Below are 16367 nucleotides of genomic sequence, written 5' to 3'. Positions count from 1 at the left end.
TGAGTAATGAAAACACACACACACACACACACACACACACACACACACACACACACACAGAACAGGCCACGCTAGATGTCTTACTTCACTCTTATCCAAAGTACATAGGCTAAATTGCTTCTTATGTATTAATAAAAGTCAGCTGGCTTGAGATGTATCCTGTTAGAGGTACTATTTGGTATTAAGTGAGAGACTTACCAGAACCTGGTTCAGCACTGACACTGCTCCTTCCAGGTAGAAAGGAGGAACTACCACCGAGCCCATGAGATCCCCAGGAACTTGTTGTGATGGGAATATGCAGAAAGTTGGTCAGTGGAGGTTAAAAGATCTGCATTTCTATTTATGAACTTTGTCATCAAATGAGTGTATGTGTTTCCCTGTTCTCAGCCTCCTGTTTTCTCCTCAGGGACACTGACTTCCATGGTATATGAGGGCAGCCTTAGCCAACAATGTTGGGAGTGTGTAGTGGGATTATTAGTGTAGCCTGAGAAAATATGGTACCTGTCATGTCAGGGAAAACAGCTTACTTACTAACGGTGTTGTAGTGAACACCTGTAATCTCAGCACTCAAGAGTTTAAGGTTAGCCTAGATTACACAGCAAGATCCTTCTCTAAAAAGATAAAGGAAACCTGCTGGCCTGGTTCCCTGCCACTGGTGGGAGTGTGTGTGTCCCTTCCCATAAGCACTAAAGAAGGCCTAGGGATGTAATCTTAATTTCTACCAAGTTGCTTGAGGAAGCTGGGGACCACCATGTATACTGTTAATTTTTTTCCAGTTATGTAAGGGTTTCTTCAAAAATGTTTATGAAGTGCTTTTAGGTCCACAAATGTGAGGCCATGCACTCTGAGTTCTCTCCTTGTTAGCATCCCCACTTAGACACTGCCCTTCTCTGGCCAGGGATGTAACAGACAGTCTTCAGGGCATGCACAGCCTGCTCATGGGCTGCCTGCTTATCCTGAACACTGCACTCACTTGAGTTCATCAAGCCGGGCTCAGGTGTTTGCTCTGGGCTGCTGCTCCTTAACTCTTGGAATATCTTTGCAGACAGAGGGATGTCCAGGAAGCCAGAGGACCTGTATGTGCGGCGTCAGACGGCACGTATGAGACTGTCCAAGTATGCGGCATACAACACGTACCACCATTGCGAGCAGTGCCAGCAGTACATGGGCTTCCACCCCCACTACCAGGTAGGCCTTGGGCACTGGCTGACTCTCCGGCTGCTCCCAGCAGCTCCTGATGGTGCAGCATCACAGACATGTGCTTATTTCCCTGAGGCTTCCTGATAATATATGATATTGTCAGGGTGAGGGAAGAGAGTTCTAGAAGCTCTCGCTTCCTGAGTTGCATTCATTCTAGTTTCACCTCATAGGTTGTGAATACATTGTGGACCCTACTGGACAGTGATTCCCCTGATGTCATCCGGGCATCAGTGGCCAAGACTAGGGTGTCATTCCTATCTTTAGACTCTAGAGAATCCAAAAGTTACTTCAATGCTAGCAACACTCACTGAATATTTACTACAGGACCTGGGAATGCAGACACAAATAAATCTTGTTCCCATCCTTTGGGTTCATGGTCTCGGAGGGAGATGGGCACCCGTGTAAGATTTCAGAAGAGCATGAAGCAGGGAGGAGAGTTACGTGGTTGAGGCATAGAGATCACAGAGCTAAGGGAAGAGTTTGCTTTATTGAGTACCTACTGTATGCCAGCAGGAAGCTTATGCCTTTGCATGCATCAGCCCTTCCCGCCATGAATAAGTAAATGGATAAGATACTGGGCTAGACCTTTGGCCATCTCAGGCTCTGGCTGGCCATCAGGGGACTGTGTTAACGCCACACCAGTAATTCACTCATCCTAGCTAGGCTCTTACCAGATTCTTACCTAAGCATCATCCTCCTTGCCTTACAAATGAAGATGTAGCTTGAACATCCCTCATCAGAAAATCAAGTCATCACTAACATGATGCTCAAAATAATTCAGATTTCAAAGCCTTTGGGATTTTAGTCTATGGATGCCCCACTAGAAGAGTACATAGAAATGTTATAAAATCTGGAAGTAAATTCTAATACCTTCGGGATCAAACATTTCAGATCCTGAAGGGGGGATATTCAACCTTTATAATTCAGGTGGGGTAGAGAAAAGATTTTGAATGATCAGTAGGAATTTGCCAAAGCAGGGGAAAGGGAAATAATGTAAGCAAAAAGGGTTGGGCAGAGTTTCTGGGGATGAGAAATGATCTCAGTAGGGTGTGGAGTACAGAAGGGAAGGTGTGGGTGGCCCGAAGAGACAGCCGTGCACTGGGAAGCAGGTAGGCTTCTTCAGAGGGCCCTAGGGAAGGTTGCATCTTGGATGGGCTCTTCCTAGCTTGTTGGTATTTGCAGAGGACTGCAGGTTAGCTATTAATAAATGTATAGACTCCAGTAGTTTAGATTTAAGAGTTTCATCTTAATTCAGACCCAAGCAGGTGAAGCAGGACATGGAAGGTTGGAGAGGTGGAAGCCAGGGACACCTGCTCATGGTAGGGAATGGAAGACTGTGGTCTGTCTGGAAAGGCAAGGAATCCTGCTTATTCGTCCTGTTTACAAAGGGAAGCACCATCAGTCACTTTAATTAAGCCTGTCTTAGGCTTGGCCACAAGGTACAGCAAATGCCTTTTGTAGAACTACATTTTTAAGTACATAACTTCACTATAGATGATATTGGAAATCATTTTTAACAGGTCAAAGTACTAATACTATTCATGTCCGATAAAAGAAGACCATTTTCCCCCATGTTGGACATGAGATTTTTAAGAATTTACAACCACGTGAAACCATTTTCTTTTTTCTTTTCTTTCCCCTCTCTCTCTTTCTTTCTTCCTCTTTCTTTCTTTCCTTCCTTTTCATAAGTCACCACATTCCACTGAATTGAATTATTTTTACCATTGGGATAGAGTCAGCTCGGGTAGAAAGAGTTTCTATTTTCTTTACGTTGAATTTTAATGTCTTGGTACAGGCGATACGCTCTGACGCGTGCCTCAGTCCCTCCCTGCAGTAGCTGTTGCATATATTGCATGCTAAACTGTTGAAGGCATTCAAACTTGTGACCATTTACCCCAAACAATGCTCTAAAGCTATCATTGGGCATGCTTCCTACTTAACATATTGGGGATTTTTCTACCTAAATATGGAGGATTTTTTTTTCAGATCTTCCTCCTATGCATATAGAAAATTCACAAAACATCAAAATTATAAAAGCAATTTCTCTTGTCTGTATACTCTTGACAATCAGGATACCGCATACCTGTGGTGAGTCTATTTACTTGATTTTTGAATTTTAATAAACCAAAAAGGACTCACATGTTGTAATCACTAGTCACGGCAGTGACCTTCCACAGCGAATTGTTACTCAAAATCAAGGGCATACCTCCTCCTCCTCTGCATTAGTGGAAGCCCAGAGCACAGGAGACTGGAAGCAGAGACACCCTGTGTTTAGATGGTGGGGATACTCCTGGTGCATGCTCACTAGGTGTGTGGGTCTGGGGTTAGTTAAATGGGAACATGCTTAGGACGGGAAGGGGTTCTGGATCCAGTCTGGTGAGGGATGCAGAGGCACTAGCTGCTGTCATCTGATTCTGTCCCCCTTGTCTCTGCTTCTTCTCTCCTCTCTTTTGCCCTCTGAGAGTCAGTGTCTGTCTGTCTGTCTCTGACTATGTCTCAGTCTGTCTCTCTGTCTCTCACCCACTCTCAGTTTCTTTTTTAATGACTCTTTTTCCCATTGCCACCTTTACTACATAGCCCCCAGGTCTAATCCCCTTGCCCCCAAGAAGCCTCTATGGCTCTAGTAGAGCCCCAGTAGGAACAGAAGACAGCATGTGCGGGTCAGCACCTTCCTCTGCAGCTCCTGGCATGGAGGGCAGTCAAGTGGGAAAGACAAAGGCCAGGAGGATCTACGAGGCTGCCGTAGCCAAGAACAAAAGTAGATGGGTTGAGGGGGGTCCTTCCCAGAAATGAGTGCACACAAACAGTTGTGTGGGGTAGGAGGACAGTGCAGTTAGATCTGGGGACAGGAGTGATCCCAGGCTCTCTGGATGTTAGCTTCTATGTCCATGCAGTGGGATAATATTCTTCTTGCCTCCTAGGAATGGTGGTCCTTCCCAGGGTTGTTAGTGACAGTGAAGAATAAACAACTTTTATTCAGTTTATTCTGGCACAAGGGTGAATGTATGAAGACATACAAGGTTATTATTTTTCTGTTATAATGCATCTCTCATGGCTCCAATAAAAGAAAATGCCTCATTAGAATGAAAAAAAAGAGAAAGAAAGAAAGCTGGGTTTAATGGCATAGACTTGTAATTCTAGCTACACAGGTGACCAAGGGAAAAGGATCATAAGTCCATTGCCTGCCAGGGCAACTTAGGCATTAACTCAAAGAGTTGAAGATGGCTTAGGGTTGTCGTGTAATGGTAGAGTGCTTGCCTAGTACATGTCGGGGCCTAGGTTTAATATCCCATAGATGAAAAGAAGAAAAATTAAAAGCAAGGTCTAGGGCTGGTATGGTAGATTGTTTTGTTAATTGATTGCCTTACTAACGTGAAGCCCTGAGTTTGATTTCCAGAACCCACAGAAAGAAAAAACTGGGCGTGGTGTTGGGATACTTGCAATGCTGGGAGGATAAGCAGGCAGATGCTGGGGTAACTTGCTTAACTTTGCAGGCTCTAAGCTAATGAAAGAGCTTGTCTCAAAAAAGGAAGGTGTGCAGTGCTTAAAGAGAGACGCCCAAGGTTGCGATCATATATACACACACACATGAGCTGCTACACACACACACACACACACACACACACACACACACACACACACACAGCACAAGGTCTGCGTGAATGCTTTATTTGCTGACCCTTGATGGGTCTCTAGGTCAAATCTCAAGGGCAGAAAGGCTTGGTGACATAAGTGACAGGGAATCAGTGTGGAGCCAGGTTCTAGCCCTACATAGGTGATCTTGGGTGTGCTCGCCCAGTAGCCAGCTCTGAGCATCTGTGTTCTATGCTATGAGTCTCTTGCACTTCGGGGCAGAGGTGGGTGTGACCCGGGTGTAGTCGTGGCCAGGCTGGGCCTGGGTTCTTTTGGGAAGCAAGTTGGACTGTGATGCTAAGCTCTGTGCTCTCCCCTCGCACCCCAGCTCTCTGAGTCCACCCTGCACGTCTTTGCCTTCTCTTGCTCCATGCTAGGAGAGGAGATCCAGCTCCACTTCATCATCCCCAAGTCCAAGGAGTACCACTTTGTCTTCAGCCAACCGGGAGGCCAGCTGGAGAGCATGCGCTTGCCCCTCGTCACAGACAAGGTACTGCCCTGGAGCTCCAGGGGGCCAGGCGATCGCTGAGTTGGGGGCACAGACACATAGCTGCCTTATAGAGTGGAGGGCATTTGGAGAAGGGCACAGAAGTAGTATGGTGACTGAACCTGGGGGACGCTGCGGAAGGTGTGGCCTTGGAAGTCACTCACACTTGAGCCTTGTGGTAGCACTTGCTGTTTATGCTGTCACTTAATATAGCTGAGCCTCAGTTTCCCCGCTGGGGAAAGTGAACAGTGATAATTCACTTTTAAAAGCTTGCTGATGGGCCCGGAGAGTCGTTAGACTCCTTGCCTAACATGCTCAAAACCCTGGATTCTCCAGCGTCACACAAACTGAGTGTCGACTCACTCTGTAATCCTAGTACTAGCGAAGTGGAGGCAGGAAGATGAGAATTTCAAGGCTGCATAGGTATTCGAGTCAAATCCAGGCTGTATGAGTCCCATGTCAAAAATAGCAATAGTTGCTGTAAGAGTCCCTTAGAAGAGCCAACATGAGGTGGCCACAAGACCCAGAACACACCACGTGTTGGTGAGATGTCCACCCCTCTCTATTCTTTAATGTTCGGTCATGAAATGTTAGGCTAGGTTAGGCTGAAGTAGAAGGAATGGGAGACAGATTCCAAGACTCCCTTAAGACCTTTCCCCCAACGTCCACAAAGACTAACCCATAGCCAGTGGTGTTTTCTCTCTTCTCTTCTCTTTCCTCATGTAATTTTGCAGGGAAAAATACCCTCAGCATCTCACCATTCCTCCCATAAACAGTTCGGGGCAGGTTTATAAACGTGTCCTCACTATCTCTCCCCTATCGAGATGTTCCTTGTAAGGTTCCTGGTTTCCCAGATCCATCCTGACAACCTCAGGGTCGATGTTATTTACCAGCCCCTGTCAATCGACATGAATAGGAAACATTGCTCCTGTCCTGACTCCTACCAGCTGTCAGTCAAGCTGGACTTGACCTTGCCAACCCAGCAGTCGGTTGCCAACAAGGCAGATCTCTGTACAGCACCGAGGGGTGTTGGCTACTAAGATATCTCAACCCTGGGATGTGGTGTTGCTGTGGCCTTGTTGTAGGTATACCAGACAAGATTGTTCTGGACTCGGCTCACTCTCCCAGCCTCCCAGCGGCATCCACAAGCACACTGTGTATGTAGTAGGTGCTTTGAGGAATTCAGAGGCAGCATGAGCCCTAGCTCAGTCAGAGTTGCTTCTTGAACAAATGGCCAAAGGAGAGTTGTTGACATGAGACATTACCACTCCCAAGTGTGGTATCTAGGCTGCATGGGATGTCAGAGTCCATAGTGAGTGGAGTGTTTGAGCATACAGGAATAACACGTGCCAAGACCAGATTGCACTGAGATGACAATGGGTTTGGTTAGCTGATGGCTACCAATTAGGTCTTATTGTATAACACCCATTCCTGAACCAGGCAATATTTGGCCTCTCATTCTGAGGCCTGTGGTAAGTGAGGTTTGGACGAATGGGTATTCTGAATTCGGTCATATGTAGCCTGTGTCTGGGTTAGCAATCACTGGGTGACAGCCAGTCAGAGGCATCTGTCTAGAGTGGTATCACTGGGATGTGCTTCTCTACCTTGTACAGCTCTGAGCCTCAGCAGGCAAGCCCAGAATCGTTAGCACAATCTGAGAAGACACAATCTGCAAGGCCAGGCTCCACACCGGGACAGCATAATTTTCCCCACATTTTATCAGCTGCATCCAGTCACAATGCTCTCTCTCAGATTAGCAATGACTGCCTCTTTCCACGGAAGATGTGAGAATTGGTGAGGAGTTATGCCAACATTTAAATATACTTTCCTTCACTTTTCCACTACTTTGCAGAGTTATGAGCACATCAAAAGCCCGACCTTCACCCCGACGACAGGCCGGCATGAGCATGGGCTCTTTAATTTGTACCATGCGATGGATGGAGCCAACCATCTACATGTGCTGGTGGTCAAAGAGTACGAAATGGCCATTTATAAGAAGTACTGGCCCAACCACATCATGCTTGTCCTCCCAAGCATCTTTAACAGTGCTGGAGTCGGTAGGTGACTTTGGCACATGTGCCAGGTATGGTTTCTGTGGACAAAGACTCAGGAGGATGTTTTAGAGGGAGAGAGCTGAATGGTTGATATCAAATTCTTTGCTTGTGCGATGACCAAGCTTATGGGTTTGAGCGTGCATGTACAGATGTGTGCCAGTGCACAAGCATGTGTGCGGAGGCTAGAGGACTGCTTTGGTGTCATTGCCCAGAAGTAGTCCACCTTGGTTTTTGAAACTAGGTTTCTCATTGCTTGGAGCCTCAGACATCTGTTGGCCTCTGCCTCCTCAGTACTGGAGCACACAGCTCACTCTACCCACATACCCACTTTTTAAAAACCATGGGTCCTGGGGCTCAAACTCGGGTCTTTGTGCTTGCAAGACAAGTACTTTATCAACTGAGATATCTCTTAGCCTCCATGTTAGAATTTTCTTATGAATATCCTTTAAAAACAAGTTTAGTTATTCATTTAGCTAATTTCCTCAGATGTTAGAAAAAGAAAGAACAAATGCATATATAAACTACAGAAGGGGGTTTCCTTGGTGGTGGTCAGTGGTCACTGGAAGAGAAATATGTGATTTTGTGTCTGGTTTGTCCGGTGTGGGCTCTATCTCGTGTGTGTGGGTTTAGGATGGGACCCTGAATGATGTCACTTGGCCATCGCAGGGGCTGCCCACTTCCTGATCAAAGAGCTGTGCTACCACAACCTGGAGCTGGAGAGGAACCGGCAGGAAGAGCTGGGGGTCAAGCCTCAGGACATCTGGCCCTTCATCGTCATCTCCGATGACTCCTGTGTGATGTGGAATGTTGCAGACGTGGACTGTGCTGGAGACCGGAGCAGGTGAGGTACCCTGGGCACACTTTCCCCTTCACTCAGAGCAGCGCGAAATGCAGTGATGGGCAGTCCCCTCTCAGCCTTGGGGGCCACAGTGCACCATTCGGAACAGGAAGCCAGGGCTCTGTATATGGCAGAAGTGGACCCGATTCTTTGGTTTTTAAAAATTATTAATGAGAAAAAAATTATTAATGAGATATGTAATACATACAAAACGTAAGGGCTAGAAAGGTGGCTTCCATAACATAACAAGAGTCATTCAGCAAATGCCTGTAACTTTCAGTCTAAGGGCTCATATGATTCCCACATGGACACAGATATATGCATTCAAGTATACACAAGACACAAATGTATAAAATGAATATTTAAAAAACAAAAACAGACAACATATACTTAGTGGGATACACACACATAAAGCAAAGTATAACATGTATATGATTTTTTTTCACAAATCAAACATACCTAGTTAGCTAGCCCCCTATCAATAAATGGACATTGGTAGTTGCCCAAGACGTTCCTCAGGTTGTACTCTGGCCCTTATCCCACCCCTAAATCCTTTACTCTTCACACTGGTTTTGCTTGTGACCTTCAGCAAGCAGCTAAATCTTGTGGAGTTCTAGGTTTCTCATCTTGGAAGGCTTTCAGTCTCTAGGTTAGAGTTCATTATAAAGATGAACTAAACCATCGTCTATATGTGGGCTCATATAGACTATATGACTATATAGTTTGACTATGGTCTGCACATAGAAGTAATAGTAAATGTGAAATACTTGCTAGGATACCTGGTGCCCCCTTGATGGACAGTGCTGGGTTCAGTCCATATCAGGCCTGTCTAACACCCCATGCAGTTAGGAAGCCATACCCTGGTTGCCTTCCTCTTGTCTGCTTGTCATCCAAGGACCCTGGCCTCTCTCCTCCCAACAGGGAGTTTTCCTGGTCAGAGAGGAATGTCTCTCTGAAACACATCATGCAGCACATTGAGGCGTCCCCTAACATCACACACTACGCCCTGATCGGCATGCGGAAGTGGGCCAGCAAGACCCGGAGCCGTGAGGTGCAGGAGCCTTTTTCCCGATGCCACGTGCATGACTTCATCATCCTCAACGTAGACTTGACCCAGAATGTACAGTACAACCAGAATCGGTGAGCATGGGGTCCTTGGGGTATGGGGGGAGCTGGCCTCACAGGAGGCAGCCTCAGGTAAGCCTGGCAGACCCTCCTCCCCTGCACCTGCAGCTCTGTGCTGTTGCCATGGAAATTATGACCAAAGCAACTGGAGGAAGGAAAGGCTTATTTGGCTCGGAGTTTGACAGTGAAGTCCACCATGGTGGGGAAGGCATGGTGGCAAGAGGGTGAGGCAGTTGGTCACGTGGCCTTCCTGGTCAGGAAGCACAGAGAGATGAGAACTGGTACTAACCTCACTGTCTCTTTATTTGGCATGCTAGCCCAGGCCATGAGATGGCGCTGCTCACAGATAGGGTGGTTTTCCCATCCCAATGAACACAGTCTACAAACTCCCTCAGAGACCTGCCCAGAGTCCTGTTTCCATGGTGACTCTAACACCTATCTATCATGTTGATGATCAACACAGCCACTAGAACACCAGCTCTGCCCACAACACTGGCCACCCTTAGATGATGTATGCTTGTTCTAAGTTCATATAGAGTTATTCAACTCCATTTCTTCATTCATAGATACTTTCCTTAGTGAGCTACCTTGTGCTGGGTGTTTCTTTTGCTTGGGCTTCCTTACCAAATAAGTCACTTTTAAATAACCTTGCCATCTGTCTCAGTTAGGGTTTCACTTCTGTGAACAAACTCAATGACCAAGGCAACTCTTACAAGGACAACACGGGGGCTGGCTTCCAGTTTCAGGGGTTCAGTCCATTATCACCATGGTGGGAGCATGGCAGTGTGCAGGCAGACATGGTGCTGGAGAGATATCTGAGAGTTCTATATCTAGATGGGCAGGCAGCAGAAACAGAGAAACACCAGGCCTGGCTTGAGCATTTGAACCCCAGTGACATAATTTCTTCAGCAGGGCCACACCTACCAAAAAAGCCACACCTCCTAAACCTTTTCAAGTGGTACTATTCTCTACTAAATAAGCATTTGTATCTATGAGCCTGTGGGGGCCATTCCTAGTAAAACCATCATACCATCAAAGAAACGCCTATTATTTTTATACCCTGGGTTGTGATTGTTTCTTTTTTAACTGTTGAGTAGAGGCCTGGGAATCTTGCTTGCCTAGCACACTTGAAGGCCTGGATTTGATCCCCAGTAGCACATAAACTATACACAGTCCCAACTCTTGGGAGGTGGAGGCAGGAGGATCAGAAATATGAGGTCACCCTTGCTGCGTCGTGAATTCATGCTAGGAGAGTGGGGGTGCAGGAACGAGGTCATTTTCTCTGCTGGCTGAAGAATTGAAAGGTAGTAATGAAGTCATTGGAAATCTCGGAGAATCCCAGCAATGCCATCATAGGATACTGGGGGCAATCAGTTATCCTCTCCTGGGGTTCTTAGTCTCATTAATACACAGAATGTATGAGCAGATGCTAGTGAAGGCTTGGGCACAAAGATAGACTCAAATGGAAACTTGAGGCTAGCTAGAGTTTCAAAGGAAGACCTGAAGGCTCGCAAGATGTAAATCTCAGAGGATGGAGAAGAGCTGGGGTGGAGGCCAGTCACCTGGCTGCAGACAGCCAAACTGTAGGCAGCAAGGAGAAGCCATGTGTGTGTTTGTTAGGTAGTTTAAAGGCATAGTTACTGCGCACACAGACACACAGAGACACACACAGAGACTGCCTCTCTCTCTATCTCTCCCTCTTCCCCTCTCTCTCTCTCTCTCTCTCTCTCTCTGTCTCTCCCTCTCTCTGTCTCTGTCTCTGTTTCTCTCTCACTCTCTCTCTCTCTCTCTCTCTCTCTCTCTCTCTCTCTCTCTCTCACACACACACACACACACACACACACACACACACACACACACACACAGTTATGCCTTTCTGAGGCAGGGCTCTGAAAAGGCAGGTAGACCCAGCAGAACCTCACAGTAGCTCATACAGACTCAATCAGAGATCCATTATTCTGGGAGGGAAAAGAATATCAAAGTGAACCTGCTTTCCTAGGGGTGGTCCCATCACCTGATCACCTCCCCCCACCCCAATTAACTCTTTAAGGGAGGAGACAAGAATATGTCTCCACCTAGAGGAAGATCCCATTATTTACCGTAACATATACTTGGTAGCCCCGATGGCTTGTCTGGGGGCATGGGAGCTGTGCCCAGTCAGACCCGCTCCTCCTCTGCCTCTGAGCAGGTTTACATGTGACGACGTAGACTTCAACCTTCGCGTGCACAGTGCTGGCCTCCTGCTCTGCCGGTTCAATCGCTTCAGCGTCATGAAGAAGCAGATCGCCGTGGGTGGGCACCGGTCCTTCCACATCACATCCAAGGTGAGTGTAGCAGCTCTGACAGGCAGGTGCTCAGGCCAAACCCGAGTTCCTCAGGTATCAAAGCTGAGAGGAGGAGCCTGAGGATGGAGGGTGATGCCTCATCATTTAAGGGAGTCAGAGCATGGGGCACTTAGGACCAAGCCTTGGGAGCTACTCCACTCTCTAACATTACATACCATCGAGTGAGACGCTACAAAGTACAAGACCACAAGCGAGCTTTTCCTCTGCACTCCCGTGCGCCCACCCAGGCAGGGGATAGCACTCTAGACTTTTCTCCACTCTACTGGATAGCCCTGGCCTAAAGAACAGTCAGCTTCACACACCTGGCTAGCCAGCTCAGTGGCTACATTTGCTCAGGAGCCAGGGTCCAGTGAGAGAGATGTGTGTGGCTACACTTGTCCTAGCTGAGCAGACCTAGATATTGAAGAAAAAGCAAAGCAGATACCCCACATAGAGCAAGGTAAGCTGGCCAACCCTTGCCTGAAGGTCCCTCAGGGTCTCATTTATGCCTTGTCTATCTTGAATCTTGTCCTGATGTGTGACATCAAGGTGTCCTTTCCCAGAGTCTGTCTGTCCTTCCTAGTCTCCATCAACTCCTTGCGAATTGGCCTAACCTGAGCTGGATCCAGATAACAGTTCTTTCTCAGAGAACAAAAGGCCAACTCAGAAAGGACTTTCAAGTGTGAGGCCTGTTCTATTCCCAAACTTGAAAACCAATGAGTTAAGTCACTACCACTTGATTTTTAAAAAATTGAGTGTGTTACACTTGTTAGACTGGGAACTTTCCACCAAAGACCCTGATGTGCCTTTCAGATTCTCAATTTCTTTTATTTCCTCATTGTTGCTTTTAAAGCTCTTAGGTTTGAGTGTGTGTGTGTGTGTGTGTGTGTGTGTGTGTGTGTGTGTGTGTGTGCTCATGTGAACTATAGTACACATGCAAAGGTCAGAAGACAACTCTCCTTCTACATTATTTTGTTAGATGTAATCTAGGCACCTAGTAGTCCCTTCTCTCTCAGGTATGCAGCTGAGGAAGAAGTCAGCCATACCCACTGAGGCCCCACTATTAGAAGCACCATGGAGCTGAAGGGGATGTCACAGCGTGACCTAATGTAACAGCCGGGTGATGAGTCTGTGGAGAAAGAAGCATAGTGCACCAGGAAGTACAACAGAAAATAGAAGTTTCTGTGACTGGCCATAGGAAACGTTTAGACTTTGCTGTAAGAGTGGCAAGAAGCCAAAGTCCCAAGAATGATGTGGCAGGGCCAGGCTTAGTCCAAAAAACAACCCTGTTTGTCTGACACAAGTTCACTATGTGAGCTAGCTTTTGTGTCCTGTAGGAGAATGGCTAATGGAGCAGCTTAAGGTAGGAAGACTTCTTTTGGCTTCCAGCCTTGGGGACTTCGGTAGTGGGATTGCTGTAGTGGAGATGGCAGGGTGGAGGGTTCAGCCTGTGGTGGTGGGAGTGCGTGATGGAACCATGCATATGGTGGTGGGCCATGATGTAGAGCAGGGCAGCTAGGGGCTGGGCTATAGACTTAAGTCCTGCCCCTAGGATCTACTTTTACCAGCTGGGTACCACTTCCTGAAAGGTCCACACCCTCCCCAAACAAGGCCACCAGGCAGGGAATGAATCCTCAAAACAGCCAGAGAGGGTATTACAGAGTAAAATTATAGCAGAACCATTAACGATTTCCAGCAGAGGTCCTGGTTTGGGATTTGTTTCCTTTATTGAGCAGTCTCTGGCCACAGTAAGGAAACCGTTCTGGTGGTGGAGTAGGGGCTTGTGGGTAGATGGCTGGACAGTAAGGTGCAAGGGTTGTAGGGGAGGATTTGGGAGTCAGGGAGAATCTGGTTTCCTCTGGAGCAGTGGTTCTCAGCCTTCTTAATGCTGTGACCCTTTAATCCAGTTCCTCAGGTTGTGGTGACCTCCCAATCATAAAATTATTATCATTGCTACTTTAAAACTGTAATTTTGCTTCTGTTATGAATTTTTTTTTTTGGTTCTTTTTTTCGGAGCTGGGGACCGAACCCAGGGCCTTGCGCTTCCTAGGCAAGCGCTCTACCACTGAGCTAAATCCCCAACCCCCTGTTATGAATTTTAATGTAACTATTTTTGGAGATAGTTTGCCAAAGGGATCACGACCCACAGGTTGAGAATCAATGCTTGGAATGCTTCTGTGGCCTAGGCTCTGAAGAAGAGTTCCCAAGGCCCACAAGTGCTTTTGTTTTCTCTGTACTAATTTTCTCCATGGAATGATCAGGGTGTATAAATCAATGTGATCTCATTAGTCAGTTTTTACAGGTTCATTTTAGCGAAGTGTGTGTGTGCGCGCACGTGTTATGTGTTTGCGTGCTAACACACATGTGTCAACATGCAAGTGAAGCTGGATGTTGAAGGTTGATGTTGGAGGTCTTAGACTACTGCTCTCTTGCTTATCCTTTGAGATGCTCTGTAGCACTGAATTCCCTGATTGGCCCGTGGGCTCCAGGGATACTCCCTGACTCTGGCCCTCTCCCAGCCCTGAGGTTACAGATATATGTGAACATACCTGGCTTTTACATGGGTGCCAGGGATCTGAGCTCAAGACACAGCAAGCGCTTTACCTGAGACATCGCTGAAGCCTGTCCCTCTTCCTGGCAGGTGGCTGACAGCTCTGTGGCCATTGTGCCTTCCCAGTACATCTGTGCCCCGGACAGTAAGCACACATTCCTGGCAGCTCCCGCCCAGCTCCTGCTGGAGAAGTTCCTCCAGTACCACAGCCACCGCTTCTTCCCGCTGTCTCTGAAGAACCACAGCCACCCCGTGTTGTCTGTAGACTGCTACCTTAACCTGGGGCCTCAGGTAACTGACTAACTCAGCTTGGAATCCATAGACCAGATGGCCGAATACCAGGAGTTTGAATCATAATTAATGTCCCTCAGGATCCATGGAGATCAGCCCGGGATTCCATGGGTAATGGGGATTTGCATGCGTTCACATCCCTTGCGTAAGGTGGTGTTACATTAACATTACTCATGTAATCATACATGTGGGATCACCTCTACATGACCTATATCCATCACTGCGTATGTGTTCTGTACATAGTTGTACTGCATTGTTTAATGAAACAGGGATGCAGAGGTCTGTACACGCACAATACAGATTCACTTCTTCAAATACTTTTGACCTGTGGTTGACTGAATCTATGGCTATGGAGGGAACCTATGGATCCTGAGGCCCTACCTGTACTTAATCCTTCATCACAGCTGCTCATCCTGCTTGACCGCTGTCAAAATTGAGGCAGAGGGTCCTGTGTTAGTCAAATAAAATTTAGGAATCAAAGCCAAGTGATGGCAAGGCATTCCTGACTCAAATCAATTTATGGGTAAGATAGATTGAAACGAACCTTCCAGACCCTGTTTTGAAAGGATGTGATTTGGAAATTTGATGACTGTCTTTATCCCAAGCACCAGGTACTTGCGAGATTTTAGTCCCAGTGTGACCTAGTGCTTCCTAGAAGATAATGCTTCTTCTGGTCTCCTTCTCTTTCAGATTTCTGTTTGTTATGTCAGCTCCAGGCCCCACTCCTTAAACGTCAGCTGCTCTGACATGATGTTCAGCGGGCTCCTGCTGTACCTCTGCGACTCTTTTGTGGGGGCTAGCTTCTTGAAGAAGTTCCATTTTCTGAAAGGTACTCTACACTCCTAGCCTGGACCTGGATTCGATTGGCCACTGTCACCTGGAGTCTCTGATGACAGGGACTTAGGCCTGATACTTTTTTGGCCAGTGGATAAGCTGAAGCTCAGAGGACAGTGACAGCCTCAGTTCTCAAAGGATCAGCAAGCTGGGACTGAACCCCAAGTTCATTCTCTTATATCTGTTCAGTAGAGAAAAGACTTTTTGGGGGGGGGGGAACGGCAGGCATTTCTTTTGTCTCTGTTCTTCTCCCGCCTCTGCCCCCATGTCCTTTATGTTGGTGCCCAGAGCCCTCGGAGGCTTCTGAGAAGTGCAGATACCGTGTGACAACCTTCACTTCTCCAGTTTTTCTCCTTTTCTTATTAGTGGTTGACACTGGAAATGGCTTGTACACAAGCACTTGTCAACCTGGGATTCCAGGCCTGCCCCATTTCCTTGCTAGTGCTCCGTGTGTACCTTGCCTGTTTTCCTTCCCTCTCATTTATTTAATTAGCAAGAGTAGGGGGTCAAGGCTTTGCTTTCAGAAACAACACTAACAACTTGTCTAGCTTGTGACCTGGGGACTCCAAGAGCCTAGGTTAGCTAAGAATGTGCTCCCCCAAATGGTAAACTTACTTAAAATGTTGAGGTAGGGCATTTTGGATTAAAAAACAAAACCTTGGTTATTCAGAACTTTGTAAGTGTAAGCAAAATGATGTCTCAATGTGGAAAGGTTGGATTCCTGCCAGGCGTAAAAGGATGATTGAACACACGTAAGGAGGGAGGAAGAGAGAGCCTGGCAGATAGATGGAGTGCTGTAGGCTGGGAGCTATGTGGATGGAGAATTCCTATGGCTGGGCGTGTAGCAAAGGTGGGAGCTGCCCAAGGTCCACATGATTGGGAAACTGGGCTGAACTGAGATAGATGGCAGCATGAGAACCCAGGGCTAGGGCTGAGAGTGCTTGAGTTGGGATCAAGCCGCCCCATCTCTCCTCCCCTTCTTTCCGTCTTCTCCATTCTCCTTTTCTGCTCCCGTCTCATCTTCCTGGCA

The 16367-nt window shown here is 47.1% G+C and overlaps 1 protein-coding gene across 1 annotated transcript in view; it reads left to right on the top strand.

Moving 5' to 3' along the window:
• The window catches only part of Greb1 (growth regulating estrogen receptor binding 1), a 123697-nt gene that overhangs the window by 104950 nt on the left and 2380 nt on the right, over window positions 1-16367 (top strand). Inside the window, 8 exon segments of the mRNA NM_001427084.1 lie at window positions 1046-1188; window positions 5162-5323; window positions 7173-7377; window positions 8041-8215; window positions 9134-9352; window positions 11526-11661; window positions 14303-14503; window positions 15194-15332. Coding sequence (NP_001414013.1) covers window positions 1046-1188; window positions 5162-5323; window positions 7173-7377; window positions 8041-8215; window positions 9134-9352; window positions 11526-11661; window positions 14303-14503; window positions 15194-15332 — 1380 coding nt within the window.

Source organism: Rattus norvegicus, chromosome 6 (genome assembly GCF_021556685.1).
Source record: "Rattus norvegicus strain SHRSP/BbbUtx chromosome 6, alternate assembly SHRSP_T2T, whole genome shotgun sequence".
NCBI lineage: Eukaryota > Metazoa > Chordata > Mammalia > Rodentia > Muridae > Rattus > Rattus norvegicus.
This window is presented reverse-complemented; position numbering and strand designations above follow the sequence as displayed.